This window comes from Mus pahari, chromosome 3 (assembly GCF_900095145.1).
Source record: "Mus pahari chromosome 3, PAHARI_EIJ_v1.1, whole genome shotgun sequence".
In the NCBI taxonomy this organism is placed as follows: domain Eukaryota; kingdom Metazoa; phylum Chordata; class Mammalia; order Rodentia; family Muridae; genus Mus; species Mus pahari.
The window spans coordinates 89,389,667-89,406,762 of NC_034592.1; the positions used below are offsets into that span (position 1 = coordinate 89,389,667).

The window sequence follows — 17,096 nt, forward strand, 5'->3', positions numbered from 1 at the left end:
TCTCTCCTCTCTCCTCTCTCCTCTCTCCTCTCTCCTCTGTCCTCCCTCCCTCCCTCCCTCCCCCCTCTCTCTCTTTCTTTCTTTCTTTTTTCCCAAGGAAAATTAAAATTGAGGTGAAAGCTCACGCTCATTAGTTTTTGTCAACTTGATATAAGCTAAGATCATCTAGGAAGAGAGCACCCTAACCGAGAAAATTCCTCTACAAGATTGGCTTGTACGAACCACCAAACCCAGACACTAGGCAGATGCCAACAAGATTTTGCTGACAGGACCCTGATATAGCTGTCTCCTGTGAGTCTCTGCCAGTGCCTGGCAAATACAGAAGTGGATGCTCACAGTGCACAGGGTCTCCAATGAAGGAGTTAGAGTACCCACGGAGCTGAAGGGGTTTGCAGCCCTATAAGAGGAACAACAATATAAACTAACCAGTGCCCCCAGAGCTCCCTGGGACTAAATCACCAATCAAAGAAAACACATGGTAGGACTTGTGTCTCTAGCTTCATATGTAGCAGAGGATGGCCTAGTTAGCCATCAATGGGAGGAGAGGCCCTTGGTCTTGTGAAGATTTTATGCCTCAGTATAGGGGAATGCCAGGGCCAGGAAGCAGGAGTGGGTGGGTTTGGGAGCAGGGGGAGGGAGGAGGGGATAGGGGATTTTCGGAGAGGAAACCAGGAAAGGGGGAATAGCATTTGAAATGTAAATGAAGAAAATATCTTATTAAAAAAAAAACCCTGCTCATTTTGATGGGAACTGCCTTAAATATATGAATTTGTAGTCTACTTAGAAATAAATGGGAATGATTGCTTTACTTAAAAAAAAAAAAATTGGCTTGTACGAAAGTCTGTAGGGGCATTTTCTTAACTAATGGTTGATGTGGGAAGGTCAAGCCCACTGTGGGTGGTTCTATTCCTAGGCAGGTAGTCCCAGAAGGTGTAAGAAACATGTAAGAGGCCAGGGATCATGCTAGTAAGCAGCATTTTTCCTTGACTTCTGCTTCAGTTCCTGCCTTCAGGTTCCTTCCTTGAATTCTTGCCCTGACTCCTTTCATGATGGACTGTAAGCTGTAAGACGAGATAAGCCCTCTTCTCCCAAGTGCCTTTGGTTGTGGTGCTTATCACAGCAACAGAAAGACGCTAACTAAGACAGTGCTGACGCTTATTCTGAGGATCAGGAGAGAGGTGTCTAATTTGCGCCATTGTCTGTCATCAATGGCCCTGGTTGAGGTGTATCGGGATTGAATAGCCTTCTTCCTCTTCAAAATTCTGACATTGAAATATAAGACAAAAGAAGAAGACACATGAAGACCAAAATAGCTCCACTCTCATTAGCAAAGCCGATATTAGACAATGCATGTTATATCTGCAGGCAAGTGAATTTGCTCATCACAGCTCCAAACTGCAAAACTGTTCCTAAAATAGTCTCCAACAGTAAATGCTGAAGTTGTTTTAATTAGAAAAGAACAATGGGTGTCTTAATCTTTACTCTCCATGTGTCTCCACTGAGGCAGAGAAGCTTGGGCTAGCCTTGGTGGAATTTTCTCATACAATTTTAGTTATTAATCATATATATAATAACTATTATATTAAATAATTTATTATATAAAGTTATTTATAACACACATATATCTTTGATTAGTCTATATTATGAACCTTGTAAATAGTTGAATGAATAATACCATTTACCATACTGAATGTGTTTAAAATTTAACTTTCAAACAGAAATATCAGGGAATAAGAATTATTTTTAGATGTTCGTTTGAATTTCTCCCTCCCTCTCTTCATCCTCCATCCCTCCCTTTAGAATTGAAATGTGCTATAGGTACCTTTCAAGATGAGCCTCCTGATGTTAGCATCTTGTATAAAGTCCCTTTGCTTTTAGTGTAGGCTGGACCTGTGGCTTGCTTTCAGCAGACACAATATAGAGAAGGTGATAGAGCTCACTTCTGAGATGACATAGAAACGAGCTATGGCTTCTGTCTTGGAATCCCTTCTCCTCTCTGTCTGAGGGAAGACAACTGTAGCACTGTGGGCTACCCTGCGGCACCGTGGGCTACCCTGTGGAGAAACCCCTGTGGCAAAGAACTGAAGCCTCCTATGGAACAGCTCCCGAGAAAGTAGATTTTGCCAGTTCTCTTGAGTGATTTCAGAAGTGGACCCTTCTAAGTTGCCTCCTTGCTAAGTTTGCTTCAGTTTCTTGAGGGATCTTGAGCCAAGGATCCCCATCTAAGCTCTGCACCCTTCATCTCTTGAGGAAAACAGTGAGTTCTAAACTTCAGCGTTTTAGGAACCGTGTATTGCATTTACAAAAATATCTAGTTTTTATTTTAATGATGCAGTGATAGCCCAACACTTAATAGGAAAGAGAGAAAGGAACAAAGAGAGAGGTGGTTCTCAGAATGGCCCCACAGTGTCCTTTGTAATATTTAGCGGCTATAAACAATCAGGACATCTGCTGGATTGTTGTTGGAATCATAACTTCATGTTGTCTTGAAGGAGTATGAGGTCTTTGGGGGAGAAGACAGACAACTGTAGAGGGATAATTAGTTGCCTTTTAGCCATATTTAGTGTTAAGTACACTTGCCTGGGTTAATTGTTGCTCCTTACATGAGGAGGACCACATGAGAATCTAAATAATTACAGCACACATGATTAGGAAAAATACTGAAAACGATGCTTTCAAAGAAAATCCTATAGAAACGAGACCCAGCAAGTCTGAAAAAGATGACTAAGCCAGTTCAATGGTTTCAAAATAACTAGGTCAGCAAGTTGACACCCTGGGACAATTTCTTTAACCTTCAGCTATTGCTGTATGTTTTGAATATTAGTGTTGTATGTGGAGAGGCCAAGAAGATCTCATTGTTATTGTAGCTAGATCCCAGAATCAGGTACCACTCTAAAGAAAGGAAAGGCAGAGTGACTAGGAGCAGAACCTCTGGAGTCAGATGGGCAGGATTCGAGTTTAGATTGTATCAGGCTCGTCTAGTGAACTTCGCTTAGCCTATCTGAGCCCACGTTTTCTTGATGTTAAGATCATAACAAAAAGATATATCACAAACTAGGCTCTATGGCTCACTCTTAACATCCCTGCACTTAGGAGGCTACGTCAGGAGGAGGGTATCTTTGGCTACATAGCAAGACCCTGTCACAACAAACAACCAACAAATAGATGAAAATATGCCATGGAATTTGGCATATAATAAATAGAATATTAGGTGTTATTAAGTATCCACATTATAACACAAATACTAAATATTGTCCACACACATAGTAATATATAATAAATGCTTCTTTGTACCCTTCCTCCAAATCTCTAAAATCTAGTCTCTTGTATTTTCTGAGCATTTTTGTTTTTCTATTTGATTTGGTTTGGTTTGGGGGGGGGCAGGGGAGAGGTTTCTTCAAGTGGCCTTGATTGTCTTGCAACTCACTCTGTAGACCAGGCTGGCATCGAACTTACAGAGATCCTCCTGCCTCTGCCTCCTGAGTGCTAGGATCAGAGATGAGTGCCCCCACTGCCCAGCTTCTCAGTTCTTTTATAGCCCAGTGGCTAACAAGGCTAGGAGAGTGCAGCCTTTGCTCACACTTGTTGCTTGGGAGGACTCGACTTTCAACAAAGAAAGAGTGAGCTGCTGTTATTGACTTTTCCCCAAGACGGTCCTCCCCAGACCATCCTCCCCAGACCGTCCTTCCCGTCCTCCATGTTTGCAGCAGCCGTGTTTGCATTCTTAGAACTTGGAAAAGAATAGACGCTTAGTGCGGTCAGGACGATTTGATGTGCCTTAAAAATGGCCGTGGAGCCAGCTGTTTGGCAAATCAGACCTTCTTGTCCTCATGTTCCTCCAGTTCATGAGAAAAGATGAAAGTATTGAACGTGGGGTTCAACAGTGTTCTGAAAATAGTGTAATGAGTCGAACTGACTCTAAAGAAGAGGAAGTTTGCCATTTGGGGAATTGTGCATCAAAAATATATCAGGACAGAGCAAGAAAAAAATTAATCCGTGCAAAGTAATGGAAGCACTGGGTACTTTTAATTTTTTAGTGGCCCCGAGGCACCATTATGTGATTTTTTTCTGGGAAACCACTCATTGGGGGAAAGGGAGCACTCTGGCCTCTTTTCTGGGAGCAGTCCAATGCAGTATGGATATTAATTAAATTTATTAAACAAATAACACAGCGACTTGGGGGAAGCAGGGGTCCATCTGCCAGCTCTGCAGACAGATCTCTGCAGAGACGTGGACTGAATGGCAGTTAGAGGGAAGTTGCCTAGCTCAGCAGATGGGCTCTTGTCTCCAGTGGGGGAGATTTGGTGGCGGTCCAACAACTCTTTTTCCCCTCCAGGTTTTTGTTCCTTGCAACTGTGATGGAAGAAGCCCTTCTCTGTCTTTTCCCAGCCTGAACCTCCCTCCCGTCCACCCCTCCCCCTCTTTGTTTATGTGAGCAATGTTTAAATCTGAGTGATTTGTTTAAGAAGCAAGTCCCGGCTGATCTCATTTTGTGTGTGTGCCCCAAAGCTCATGCAGAAAATAATTAGGAAGATGTAATCCCATTGACTGTACATCCACTTGTGTACACTGCTGCAGCCCAGCCTTGTGTCCTGGAAAAAAAGGCTCTGGGCCAATTTGAATTTGCCCAGAAACCTCATCTTCTTCACTGGGAAGTTTATATGATACTGAGGTATAGATTCGTATTATTCCTAAAGTGGTTCCTTTGATTTCTTTCTGACCTTTGTGACTTTTAATCTCTCTCTCTCTCTCTCTCTCTCTCTCTCTCTCTCTCTCTCTCTCTCTCTCTCTCTCTCTCTCTCTGTGTGTGTGTGTGTGTGTTTAAGGATTATTGTTCAGATTCTGATGGCAGTGGCAGGCATCTGTTGAGGTGCCACCCATCGGTATCTCCATTGCGGACAATAATGGTCTGCTCTGTCTTCTAGAAATGCACTTTCCACCTCCTCCCCTCATCTCTGCAGAGAGAGGCTGCAGATGAAGCCCACGTGTCCTGAGGAAACATTTTGCTCTCAGTTGTTTAGCGCTTCTCAGCATTCGGTGCATTTTTGACCTGAAGTCCATTCAGACCGAATGTGGGTTAATGTCAATCTCCCCACCACTCCTTCTCTGTCCTCAGACTACTGCCAAGACCACTTTACAGACGGGCCCCCGCATCTCTGACATCGTCCCTCCAACGGGGAGCCACACAAGCCTTGCGATCGATTTGTGTGTCCTGTTAACGGCAACAATTTGGACTAAATAGATACCCGCCTTGGGCTGAGTCCTGAAACACCCTTGCCTTTGAGAGATAGGTCTGTTTCTGGCCAGCCTACCAGTGGACATAGTTGCCAGACATAAAGAAAGTCCTCCAACCCAAATGGTCTCCCTTCCTCTCCAACAAACCCGCTGTGCTGTGCCAGCAGAGGCCTCGGCTGTTCCAGAACCCAGAGATAACAGTAGATGAATGCAGAATTATGACTTTTCGTAAGGTGTACTGAGCCTTAGAGAGATAGAGGACAAACCTATAATTCTGATGGTAAGTACTAACAGATAGATGAGCACAGCTATTGAAGTATAACAGAATCTTAGCTGGCAAGCCTGTACAGACCGTTAGTTCTTTCGGCTGGGAAGATGGTTCTGTGGTTAAATATCTGCTCTGAAAGTGGAAGGACCAGGGTTCAGATCCTCAGGAACCCCTGTGAAGTCCTGTGGGTGTGGTGACCTGCCTGTAATTGCAGGCTCAGAAGGCGGAGATGGGATCCTCAACAAGACTCGTTACATCGGCAAGCTCTGGGTTTGATTGAGAGGCCCTGCCTCAATGAATAAGTTGGAAGAGCCATTGAGGAGGATGCTTGATCTCATCCTGGGGTCTCCACTTGCACACTCATACATGCACTCATACCTCCCATACACATACATAAAAGTGCATACTACACACACACACACACACACACACACACACACACACGGAAATAAAATGATCAACTCGTTTCTGCTGTAACAGAAATGATAAATCAAGTCTTCCCTTGAAATTGGTCTGAGCTTCCAAAACCCAACTCAAAATGGAGTCTCACTGGGCCTTAGGTGGTGTCATAAGTGCCTCCTTGAGTATCTAGCTGCCCCCACCTCCCCTAAAGTCACAGGAATGTTAACAACGCGGCAGACTTGCAGACCCCAGTGGCTCTTCCATTGAGCCCTGCCATAGATTGTTGTTTCTAAGAGTCAACATTATTTTTCAGGTTTTTATGGAATTGAGAGGAGCTCTGCTCAAAAGATGGCCATGAGACGGCTGCTGAGAAATATCTGTTTACCTTGGAATCACAGGTGAGCTGCCAATTTATTTTTCTAATTTGTTGGAAGTCAGGATCTCCAGTGGGTGGAGGGCAGACAGCATTTGGAATTCATAGGCTATTTTCTACACTGTCTACACTGCTTCATCTTCCACCCTGGTGTACCTGGCTTAATTTTGCTCCCTGATTTAAATCTCAATCTAGTTGCTCTGGCATCTCAATTTAGGGGGAGACTGGCCGTTGTTTTTCAAAGGGAACTGCAAACGTTTGACTCTCGTCTGAAGACAGATTGCGCCTCCCTTCGCAAGGATAAGCCCAGAAATTACATGTAAATCCTGGAGGTTTTATTTGTAGCAGAATGTTTCCAGCCCTCACGTTCACACATTAGTGTAAATGAATAAAACAGAGACAGCAGGAAACACCCCAGCAGACAGTGTGCATGTTTCAGACTGGCTCTCAGTGCCTGCCTGTCTGCTTGGACACATTGTGTTGACTCTGGAGCGTCAAATGCTTCATTGTGGATTTTGTAGGCAATGTGACAATGTGGGACTAAAAGCACCAAAAAAAAAAAAAAAAAAAGCTTGTGATCACAAACAAACAATATTATCTTGTAGGAAACCAGAGAGTACCTTTGAAAATTCAATTTATTTTAAGATTGGCCAAAGAAGGGCAAGTGCACTTTTAGATGTTGTCTTTACTCTTCCTTCAAGGGTTCAAATGCATACTGTGTGTATGCTCATGTGTGTGCTTGTGTGTATGCGTGCACAAGTGTGCTCAGGTGCAAGTCAACCTTTGTGTCATCCCTCAGGTGCCATCTGCCCTCTTCTCTTTTTTAAGACAGGGTCTGTCTCTCAGTGGCTTGGAATCCACAAACTAGGTTAGGCTTCCTGGCCAGCTCTTAGGGCTCCAGCTGTCTCTGCCTTTGCAGGGCTGGAGTTAAGAGCACCCGGACACCCAGCTTTTTACATGCATTTAGAGAGTCTTACTCGACTCTTGTGATTGCACGGTGAACACTTTATTGATTGAATCGCCTCCTCAGCACTACAGTGCAAACATTTGAAATGTTCAGACTAATGACTCCTTTGCACGCTCACTCCCCAGGTGAACATTTTACAAAGGAGCCATATTTGGGAGTGCCATAGCTAGCTGTCTCCAAGATTAGATGCTATAGCTCTTTAGAGCTTATGCCTGTGGTACAGGAGGGAGACCGACTAAGACAAGGCCTGCCAGGTTCTGATGGAAAATACTGGCATTTGACAGCCCACGTCCTGAGATAAAACAGAAAGCCTGCTATCAGATTTTCTATTTTATCTCAATGTTATTTAATCAGTGTTTTTTCAATTCTATCTCATGTATTGGGATCTCTTACTTTGTAGTGATTTGAAAACTGCCTTCAGTTCTTTTAGAGAGGTTCAGAACTGCCTACTTGCCTGCTTTCCTGCCTCCTTTATTTTCTTCTCTTTCCTCTTCTCTCTGGCTCATCTTTCTGGTTTTCTTTGTGTATGTATGTATATGTGAGGTGTGTGTGTGTGTGTGTGTGTGTGTGTGTGTAGTATATGAACATGTGTATGTGCACAGAGATCAGAAGAGGCTATCTGTTGTTCTGGTTTGTAACTTGGCCTTATTCCTTTGAAATAGATTCTTTCATGGAACCTGGAGCTGGGCTGGCTTCCAGCAAGCCCTAGAGTTCCTCCTGTCTCCACCCTCCACAGCACTGGGGTTGCAGGCATTTTAAAATCTTACTTGTGTGTGTGTGTGTGTGTGTGTGTGATGCATGGTCATGATGTCAGAGGACAATGTAGGAGAGCTGGTTCTCTTCTTCCACTATGTGGGCCATGGGGTTGAATGCATGTCACCAAGCTGACGTGGCCAGCATTACTGATCATCCAGTTATCTCTTCAGGCCTTGGCATGCTTCCTTTGTTATTACTCTCCAGTTGGTTCAAATTCAAATGTAATATCATCTACTAGGATGCAAATTTATAAGCTCCTTCACTGCCTCAGCTCCTTCCCAAGCATGATAGAGACCATGCCGCTCATCCCACATTATCACAGTTTGGTTTGGGTTTGTGCTTCTGAGATCTAACTCAGGGCCTTACACATGTGAGGCAAGCATCTCACCTCCTAGCTACATCCCCAGCCCTTGGGTTTCTTGGGGCAGGATCTTCTTATGTTGGCCAGTCTATTCTTGAGTTTTTGATTCACCTTGTCCCTGTCCCATAAGTGCTGGGGTTACAGGTGTGGACATGCATACTCAACATGAAATTTTCATTTTTGTTTTTTTAACATTTATTCATTCATTCATTCTGCTTTTGTGTGTTTGTGTGTGCATGTACATGCGCATATGCATGTGTGTGTGCATGAGCATGCATGACTGCATACCATGGCTTATGTATGGTGATCAAAGGTCGGTTTTGGGTTGGTTCTCTTCCTCTCCCATGTGAGTTCTAGGATCAAACTCAAGCCTTTGGTCTCTATGGCCATTGCCTTTATCTACCCTGACTTTTAATTTGTGAATTTTAAAAGTGCTTTAGATATTAGTCTTTTCTTTGGGTTAATGAGCTCAAACTTTAGACTGTGGGATCTCATAGTTCGTTTCCAGAGGTGGAGATGATGACATGTCAGCTCATCTCACCATTGACACCGTCTCCGTCTTTACACAGCGTATCTTCAAACACACAGGGAGTGATACCTAATGGCTACTGCCTGAACACTTACTACCACCAACCCTCATGCTAAGCATTTTATATACACCATGGCATTTCATTTTCATGGCATATTAATATTCACACTTTAAAGATGAAGAAATTTATGCTCAGGCTTGTTAAATAACTTGCTGAAAGTCACATCTAATTCATCGAAACTAATCTAATCTAAAATCATATCTAACAGCCAGGCTCGGGTTTGAAACCCAGACAGCTAACTCTAGAACACTTTCATTAAGTCTCTCTACTTTCATGTCATCCTGTACACACTCATTTGTAATTTATAATTTACTTAAATCTTAATGGAAGCTACAGACTCTTCGAGCAAAAGTGCAAATAAAATAGCATAGGTTAAAACCAAATACAAGATTAATCATGTGTAGCCTTTCAAGTTTTTGGAAACTGTCCTATCTTTTCTAACTTTGCACTTTCTAAGTTAATGTTGCCAGTTCTTTAGTTTTAAGCTTTCCTTTCACTGTTGGAGGAATGTTGGGCCCCAGACAATGAAGTCTGTGGGGGTGGGGTCTTTTTTTACTACTGTTGTGTTTCTGGTGCTCAGTAGCTGTTGGTGTCAAGGGCATATTGAGTAACCAGGCCAGAGATGCTGGAGCTGAATGCATAGGCTGTAGGAGGAGAACAGGTTCACGCGGATCAGGTATGGGGCCGTCCTCACTGACATTTATGACCTCACTACACTGAAAGAGACAGGGAAGAGATGATTGGCTTTCTTATCCAGTTTCCCCTGTGTGATACTTGGCGATTGTTAATATACTACTGTAAGCCACCTTGAAATGCTTTAAGGAGACAAAATATAAATGGGTTTGTTATATATTTATAAAGATGCATATATGCATACGCATCTAAAATTGTATGTTGATTTGCCCATGTGAAGTTCTTTGCTGCCTGCTGATCTGAGGTGTGGAGAAGGCTGGGTTTTTCTCCTCCTGTGTGCCATGGAAGCTGAGATGGGGTAGAGGGCCAGGCCTCCTGTGTGGCCTGGGAGCGGTTCTCGATGCTGTGGGATGCTCTTTCTCATCCCAGGGATGTAGTTTCTAGGCCTTTGCCTTGCTGGCCCTTTGGAATTTAAAGCAGACACCCCTGAGACTGTCGTGGTGTATCTCCAAGTGAGGCAGAAAGAAAGAAACAACTGTGCCGTGTTTCACTCCCACTCAGACAAAGTCTGTTTGCCTTTAACAGTCATGTGCATCATGATGGATGTAGTATTTCTGTCATCTGTGAAAACTTTTGGTTCTTATTGGAAATTCTCCTCCCTGTTTCTGTGCAGTTGACAATGCAGCTTACATCTAAACTGGGAACTGTAGAGCAGTCTCTCGTGTTTGTAGAGGGGAAGCAGGTTCAGAGTGGCTAACCGATTTTTCCTCTCTTCACCTCCATTTTCTTCACCTCTCTTGTAGCCTCTTCATTTTGTGTTTGAACCTTAGCCTCTAGGTTTTGTCTAGAATACCACTGTGCTCTTGACTAGATGGCACTGGGTGACTCATAAAAAAAGAAAGAAAAGAAAAGAAAAGAAAAGAAAAGAAAAGAAAAGAAAAGAAAAGAAAAGAAAAGAAAAAAGAAAAGAAAAGAAATTTCTTCCTCACTGTCCTGGAGGCTGAGAAGTCAAAGATCAAGGGACCACCAGGTTTGGAGTCTCCCTGTCAGGATCTATCCTCTCCTTCCAAGCTAGTGCCCTATATACTACGTCATCTAGAAGAGCAATGTGGACACTGTCCCCAACTTGATGCAAGAATGAAAAAGCGATGAAAGGAAGCTCACTTATAAAAACCAGGTATTAAAACCGTCCCCTGATGGAGCTCTTGTGACCTAAACACCTCTTAAAGGTCCCAGTCCCTCAGGAATTGATTTATACAACATCAGCAAAGCCTGCTCTTTATAATAATCATGATAACCACTTTAAATGCAGACTCCAAGGATCCCCACATTGCATTTCATAGTAACTGGGGTTTATAAAGCATCTCCACATTCTCTTTACAGCAAGTAGGCTGAGTGGGAAATACCAGAGAGGAAACTAAAGTGGAAAAAAGTAAACGTTCAAAGATGAAAGTAGAAACAATCCAAACAAATTCCAAACCCAAACCCTCAGCGAACCTCCTCCTTTACAGGTAGTCATTAAAGAGGGACTAACAGCCATGCATGGTGGTCCTAGCACTTGGAAGGATGAGACGGGATTAGAAGCTTACGAACATCCTTGCCTACATAGCCTATATAGTTTGAGGCTAGCCGGGTAAAAAAGACCCTGTCATAAACAAACAAATGAAGAACAACTGATAGATAACTGCCAACTATTCCTGGGGAGAGCCCTTCAGAGAGGGAATCACTTCTGGGCATTATGCTTTCGGGACCATGTTTCTAACCTCCTTTGTGTGTGATAGTGGCAGTAGGACCTAGGTCCTAGAGCCTGCAAAGTCATGTTCCAACATAAAGCCCCTGCCCTCTTAAACTTTCTTTTGCTTTAACTTTTCACAATTACATACAATGCTGTTAATTATTACATATAGTATATAATGTACTTTGGTCATATTTTCCCCATTGTCTGCTCTTATCCCATTTCCCCTCCTGCTGAATCCCCTCTTTTTCCAACAAGTCCTCCAACTACTTTCATGGCCCTCGGTGTATGCTCCATTGCATTTCATTCGGGTCGCCTTTGTGAGCGTAGATGGGAACAAGGGCAATTTACCATATTGAGGACTGTGACTCCTACTGCCTCTACAACTTTTAACTGCTTCTGTGAGGGATGGGGCTCGAAGTGCCCCTCTGTTCATGATGGAACATTGTCGGGCCCAGCCCCGTGCAATCTTATGCAGGTAGTCACTGCTGCTGTAAGTTCCTGAGTGCAACAGCTGTGCCAGGAACTTTGTCTCTGCTTGGAGCTGAAGTGCAAGCACATGTTTTGGCTCAGTTCTCTAGAATTTTATCTCTTTAAGTTGTTTATTTAAATTGAATAAAATTTGCATATGTTTACTGTATAGAGCACATCCCGAAGTCACAGCTCTATCCTAATACCCACCAATAGCCACTCATTCACTCCTTACATATATGTTGAATACCTGGTAGGACCAGAGAACACTGCGAGAGAGAAGTAACCCTGGTTTCTTGCTCTCTGAGAGCCTGTCTGGAGAAGGAAATAGATGCTAAATGAGCACACTTAACCTCCAAGCTTTGCGTGTGACTTCAGGATGCAGCTGTGCCGTGCTTGCGGCTTGGTTAATGAAAGACAGCCATTTCCCTAGTCAATAAGGCTAGGGGCAATTTGACTTACTGCAAGACACATGTAGATGCTTTTCGTCAATTCCTGTATTAGATGAAATGCTTGATTAAAGCAACTTGAATGGGGAGGGACATATTGGGTTGATGGTTTCAAGGGTGTCAGTCCATCCTGCTGGGTAGGGTGCAGAGCAAAGCATTTCATACCATGCCTGACTAGGAAGCAGAAAGAAGAGGATGGTGGCACTTGGGATGCTGCCTTTCTTACAGCTTCCTTTAATTTGCATGGGTTCCCATCCCATGGATGGTGTTTACACTTACTGGGGAGTGGGGGTGGGGGTGGGGTTCCCTCTGGAATTAGATTTCTGAAAACATCCTTACATGCACATCTAGTATTTGTGGCACCAACCTCCTAAGTGATTATAAATCCAGTTAAATAGACAACACAGATTCAATATCAGCATCCATCTAAGGACTGTTGACATCATCAGTGAACTCACTCAGGCAGCCACCCACCGAATGAACTTAGTAGCAGACTTCTCTCTTATTATTTTGCTGTTCACTTAGATGAACTTTAATAAAACTCTAGGTATTCATTTAAATACTGGCTTCTTAAGGAAAGGAAGAAAGTGGGTTATGTTTAATTAATTTTCCTTGCTCCTCTGTGGTGGGAAGTTGGGTCGCAATGAGGATAGTTTGTACACCAAAGATCCAGAATAATTTTATACATTTCTAGCTTCAAGCGAATATATTTTATAATAAAAATGGACAGTGAGATTTATGAGCCAGAGGATCATGGAGTTTGCTGTGAGATCATGTCTCTTAGGCATGTCAGAAGCCACACCCATAAAGTCTCACCAACATGGCCACCTGAATGTGAACTGAGCAAGGAACGTAGACATGCTAACCCGGACTCTGGGAGTTATGGGGGACAAGCCTTGGAGGTAGACATGTTAACACAGACTCTGGGAGGTGTGGGGGGACAAGCCTTGGAGGTAGACATGCTAACATGGACTCTGGGAGTTGTGGGGGACAAGCCTTGGAGGTCTCGATTCTAACGAAGAACTACAGGCGTTAAGGAATGCTGAGAACTGAGAAAAGGTCTTCCCTAGAGAAGAGCATACAAATGACAATACCAAATGGTCTTAAAGACATCCATTCAGGTAATATTACACATTGAGCAGGTTGTATTCATATATATTCACACACACACACACACACACAATGAAGAAAGAGGGAATGAATTTGGAGGGGTATATGGGAGGGTTTAGAGAGAAGGAAGGGAAGAGGAAATTATATATCTCTAGTATAATCTCAAAAATAAAAGAAATATTTTTAAAATAAATGAAATGACTAATCCTTTGAGTATCCACATTTAGGACGGCTAAAAGTTCGGATTATGTTTGCTAGAGTTTTTATTTCCCGGAGCTGAAATCAGATCTTTTGGGGACATGGCATTAGTTATTTTAGGCTCTGTCAGGATACTGCTATGGTAGATTAACATTGTAAACCAAAAGCCCAAACCAGCTGATAGTCCTAAAGGCAGCAGGGTGTTAGCAGCCTGACTGAGTAGGATGGAGGATACAGGAACCCCCTGGCTTCACTCTCCTCTGGTCCAAGTCTGGCTCCAGCCTTGACCAGATGCTGTCTGAATCTTGGTTTCTATCTTCATGGGGGACTTAGTGAAATGGATCCATTGTGCACACACATACACACACACACACACACACACACACACACACACACGCTCATGCACACGCGCACACACACACACACACATTCATCACTGCTCCCCAAACGGAGAACGCCCTTCTCCCCCATTCCCTCCTCCATTAGCAAAGCCAGAGAGCAGTTGGCATTGAAAACTTCTGTTGTGAGCTGAGCATGGCCTCTGTTTATTTAAACCTGGCTCCATCTCATTGCAAAGTGCTGGTGGGGCCCTTTTAATTTTTCTGTTGGATTTTTAATTCAACTATAAAGACAATTCAAGTGAGAAACTTCAGCTTGCTGATTTTGTTCTTTGAGTCATTGCACTGTAATTAGCTGAGCTGGGTTTTAAACGCAGCAAGAGAACATCTTTCTTGTCTGTTTATGTCAGAAAAAAATGGCTAATGAGCACTTATCAAAAAGATGAACATTTTTTTTCATTAGATTAAGTAACATCAAAACAGATTTGTAATGTTCTATTATGTTTCAGCTTGGAAGAAATTGGGTAAAATAGCTAATATCTTCACGGCTGCCCAAGAATGTCTCTGTAAGACAGGATCCGCCTCCCCTCTTCCCCCACACACCTAGACTTCAGCAAAGTGCCCATCAGTGACAACTTCCTGTGTGGCTAAGTGGCTTAAAGGCACATTCTCAAAGGGCCCAGGATGACCTTAAAATTATCTGCAGCGTGTGAATACCTGTGAAGCCAATGTCATTACTGGTTGTCAGTACCTTATGCCATGGCTCCTTGACACTTGATCATACAGTCCTATCTGATTGCTTTTTAAGAACGATTCATTTCCATGTTCCCACAGCTATCAATCAGAATTCCATCTGGAACACTCAGTATCTGCCTTCTTCCTCGTGGAGAGTTTTAAGTGTTTATGTGGATGGCATTCATGTTTTAACAAAAGACACAATGATGAAGTCTGATTTCTTAAGAAAACTCATAGTAAAAATGTAGATTTAAGAACCTCAGCTGGACATGGTGGCTCACGCCTTTAATCCCAGCACTCAGGAGGCAGAGGCAGGTGGATATCTACAAGTACGTGGCCAGCCTGGTCTACAAAGTGATTCCAGAACAGCCAGGACTACCCAGAGAAACCATGTTTCCAAAAACAAAACAACAAGAAGAACAAGAATCTTCTCACTTAAAAATTCATTTTATCTTTATTCGGATGTATGTGTAAGGTCACATGCTTATAGATAGGTGCTTAAGGTCAGAGTGGGTGTTGATCCGTGGAACTGGAGTCACAGGAGGCTGTGAACCATCCAGAGTGGGTGCTGAGAGCAAAATTCTAGTCTTCTGCAAGTGCAGCAGGTACTCTTAAGCACCGAGCCATCTCTCTAGCCCCAGAACTTTCTCATTTCACATGGATCTTGGATGACAGGCTTTTTGTTTCTTCAATTCTACACCACAAGTTTGAGGCAGTGTATAGTGGCCTTTAAGCACGTTTATGGGGCATTGTCATGACTGATGATGGATGGGAGAGAGCCCATCCACTGTGAGTGATGCCCTCCTTGCACAGATGGCCCTGGGGTATAAGGAAGCTAGATGAGTAAGTCAGCCAGTGCACAGCATCCCTCTGTAGTTCTCCGAGCATTTCTGAATGCTTGGTGCAACAGTGTTCCGTGGCTCTCTTCTACTTCCTCTGCTCTAGTATTAGAATCCATCATTTCTTCAAAGCCTCTGGTTCTTATGGGGGGGAGGCAGTAGTACTTAGAAGTTAAACACTGGACACTAGGTGCTGCAGGACAGCCTCTGTGTCTATACTGAGTACATATAGGATTGACGAGACTCTCTCTCTCATAGTCACAAATCCAACCTAATGCTAGAAAGTTAATTTTAGTCTTTCTCTTTTATGTCTTTAGTTTTGTACTTGTGTATATGCGTTGTGTGGGTTTCTGTGGAAGTGTGCGTGTGGTATGTACAAGTGTCTGGAGGCCAGAGGAGAGCTTCCAACAGACCCCAGGGAGCTGAAGCTACAGGCAGTAGTGAGCTGCAGGGCGTGGATGCTGGGGACTCTACTGGGTTCTCTGAGAGGACAGCGAGTGCTCTTAACCACTGAGCCACTTCCCCAGCCTCTCTGGGATGTGTTTAAGTCCTTTCTCCAGGTGAGGAATCTGGTTCATACTTATTTTCTGGCTCACACTCTTTTCACTGTTTCTACTAACTGTTTTAGACTTGTATTCACACGAGGCTGATCCAGAATTATTAACCCTATTGCTACAAAAATTTATAACTCTTTAACACTTAATATTTGTTAACTGATCATTTTTGACTGAGTGTTTAGTCAAAATTTATGTTTGTCTGCTTAGTGTGATAGTTTTATTTGAAAAAAAAAATCATTGGATTTATTCACCTTTGTCTATATTTCATGCTGAATTTTATGTCTTCCTCCTTTGTTAATAATATCATCATCATCCCAAACCAAAATGATTTCAAAAACACCAGCAGGAACGTATACTGCCTTCCTTTCCCCTGCCATGCCTTCCTGTGTTTCCGCTTGTAAGTATAAGTAAGTAAATAAATACATTTGCGTCTTTTCGCCTCGTCATAGTTCCTTTTAAACACAAGGGGAATGTCTGCCTTTCTGAGTCTGGTTTGTTCTCTTAGCTTGGTAGTCTCCATGTGCTTTCATACTCCTCCAACAGATGTGATTTCACTCTTCTTTATGATTGACTGGAACACATTTCTTTATCCACTCATCTTTTGACAGACACACGGGCTGATCCCATAGCTTGACTTTTGTGAATAGGGCTGCAATAAACACGGGGGTGAAGTGTCTCCGGCATCCGCTGATCAGACTTCTTTGGGCCTATTTTCAGAAATGGTATGGCTGCTTTGGTTGTTTGGTTTTTGTTGTTGGTTTTTTTTTTTGTTTGTTTGTTTTGTTTTGTTTTGTTTTGTTTTGTTTTCTTTTTCCTTTCCTTCGTACTGATTTCCACAATGTGTGGACTAATTACTAATTTACACTCCTCCCAGTGTTGTTTTATAAGAGTTCTCTTATCTCCACATTTCCCCCAAGTTTTTGTGTTGTTGTTATTTTTCTTAATGGTAGCCATTTTGACTGGGGGGAGAGAGAATCTGGATGTTGTTTTCATTTGCGTTTCCCTAATGGCTAAGGATGTTGAACACTTTTTCATGTGTTTACTGTACGTTTGTACCTTATCTTTTGAGAACTATCTGT

At 43.0% G+C, this 17,096-nt stretch overlaps 1 protein-coding gene across 1 annotated transcript in view; it reads left to right on the forward strand.

Moving 5' to 3' along the window:
- The window catches only part of LOC110319429, a 153,928-nt gene that overhangs the window by 52,678 nt on the left and 84,154 nt on the right, over positions 1-17,096 (forward strand). The window contains exon 2 of the mRNA XM_021194925.2: positions 6,219-6,303. Within this exon, the coding sequence (XP_021050584.1) occupies positions 6,254-6,303 (50 nt within the window). The 5' untranslated portion in view covers positions 6,219-6,253. The remainder of the gene's footprint in view (positions 1-6,218; positions 6,304-17,096) is intronic.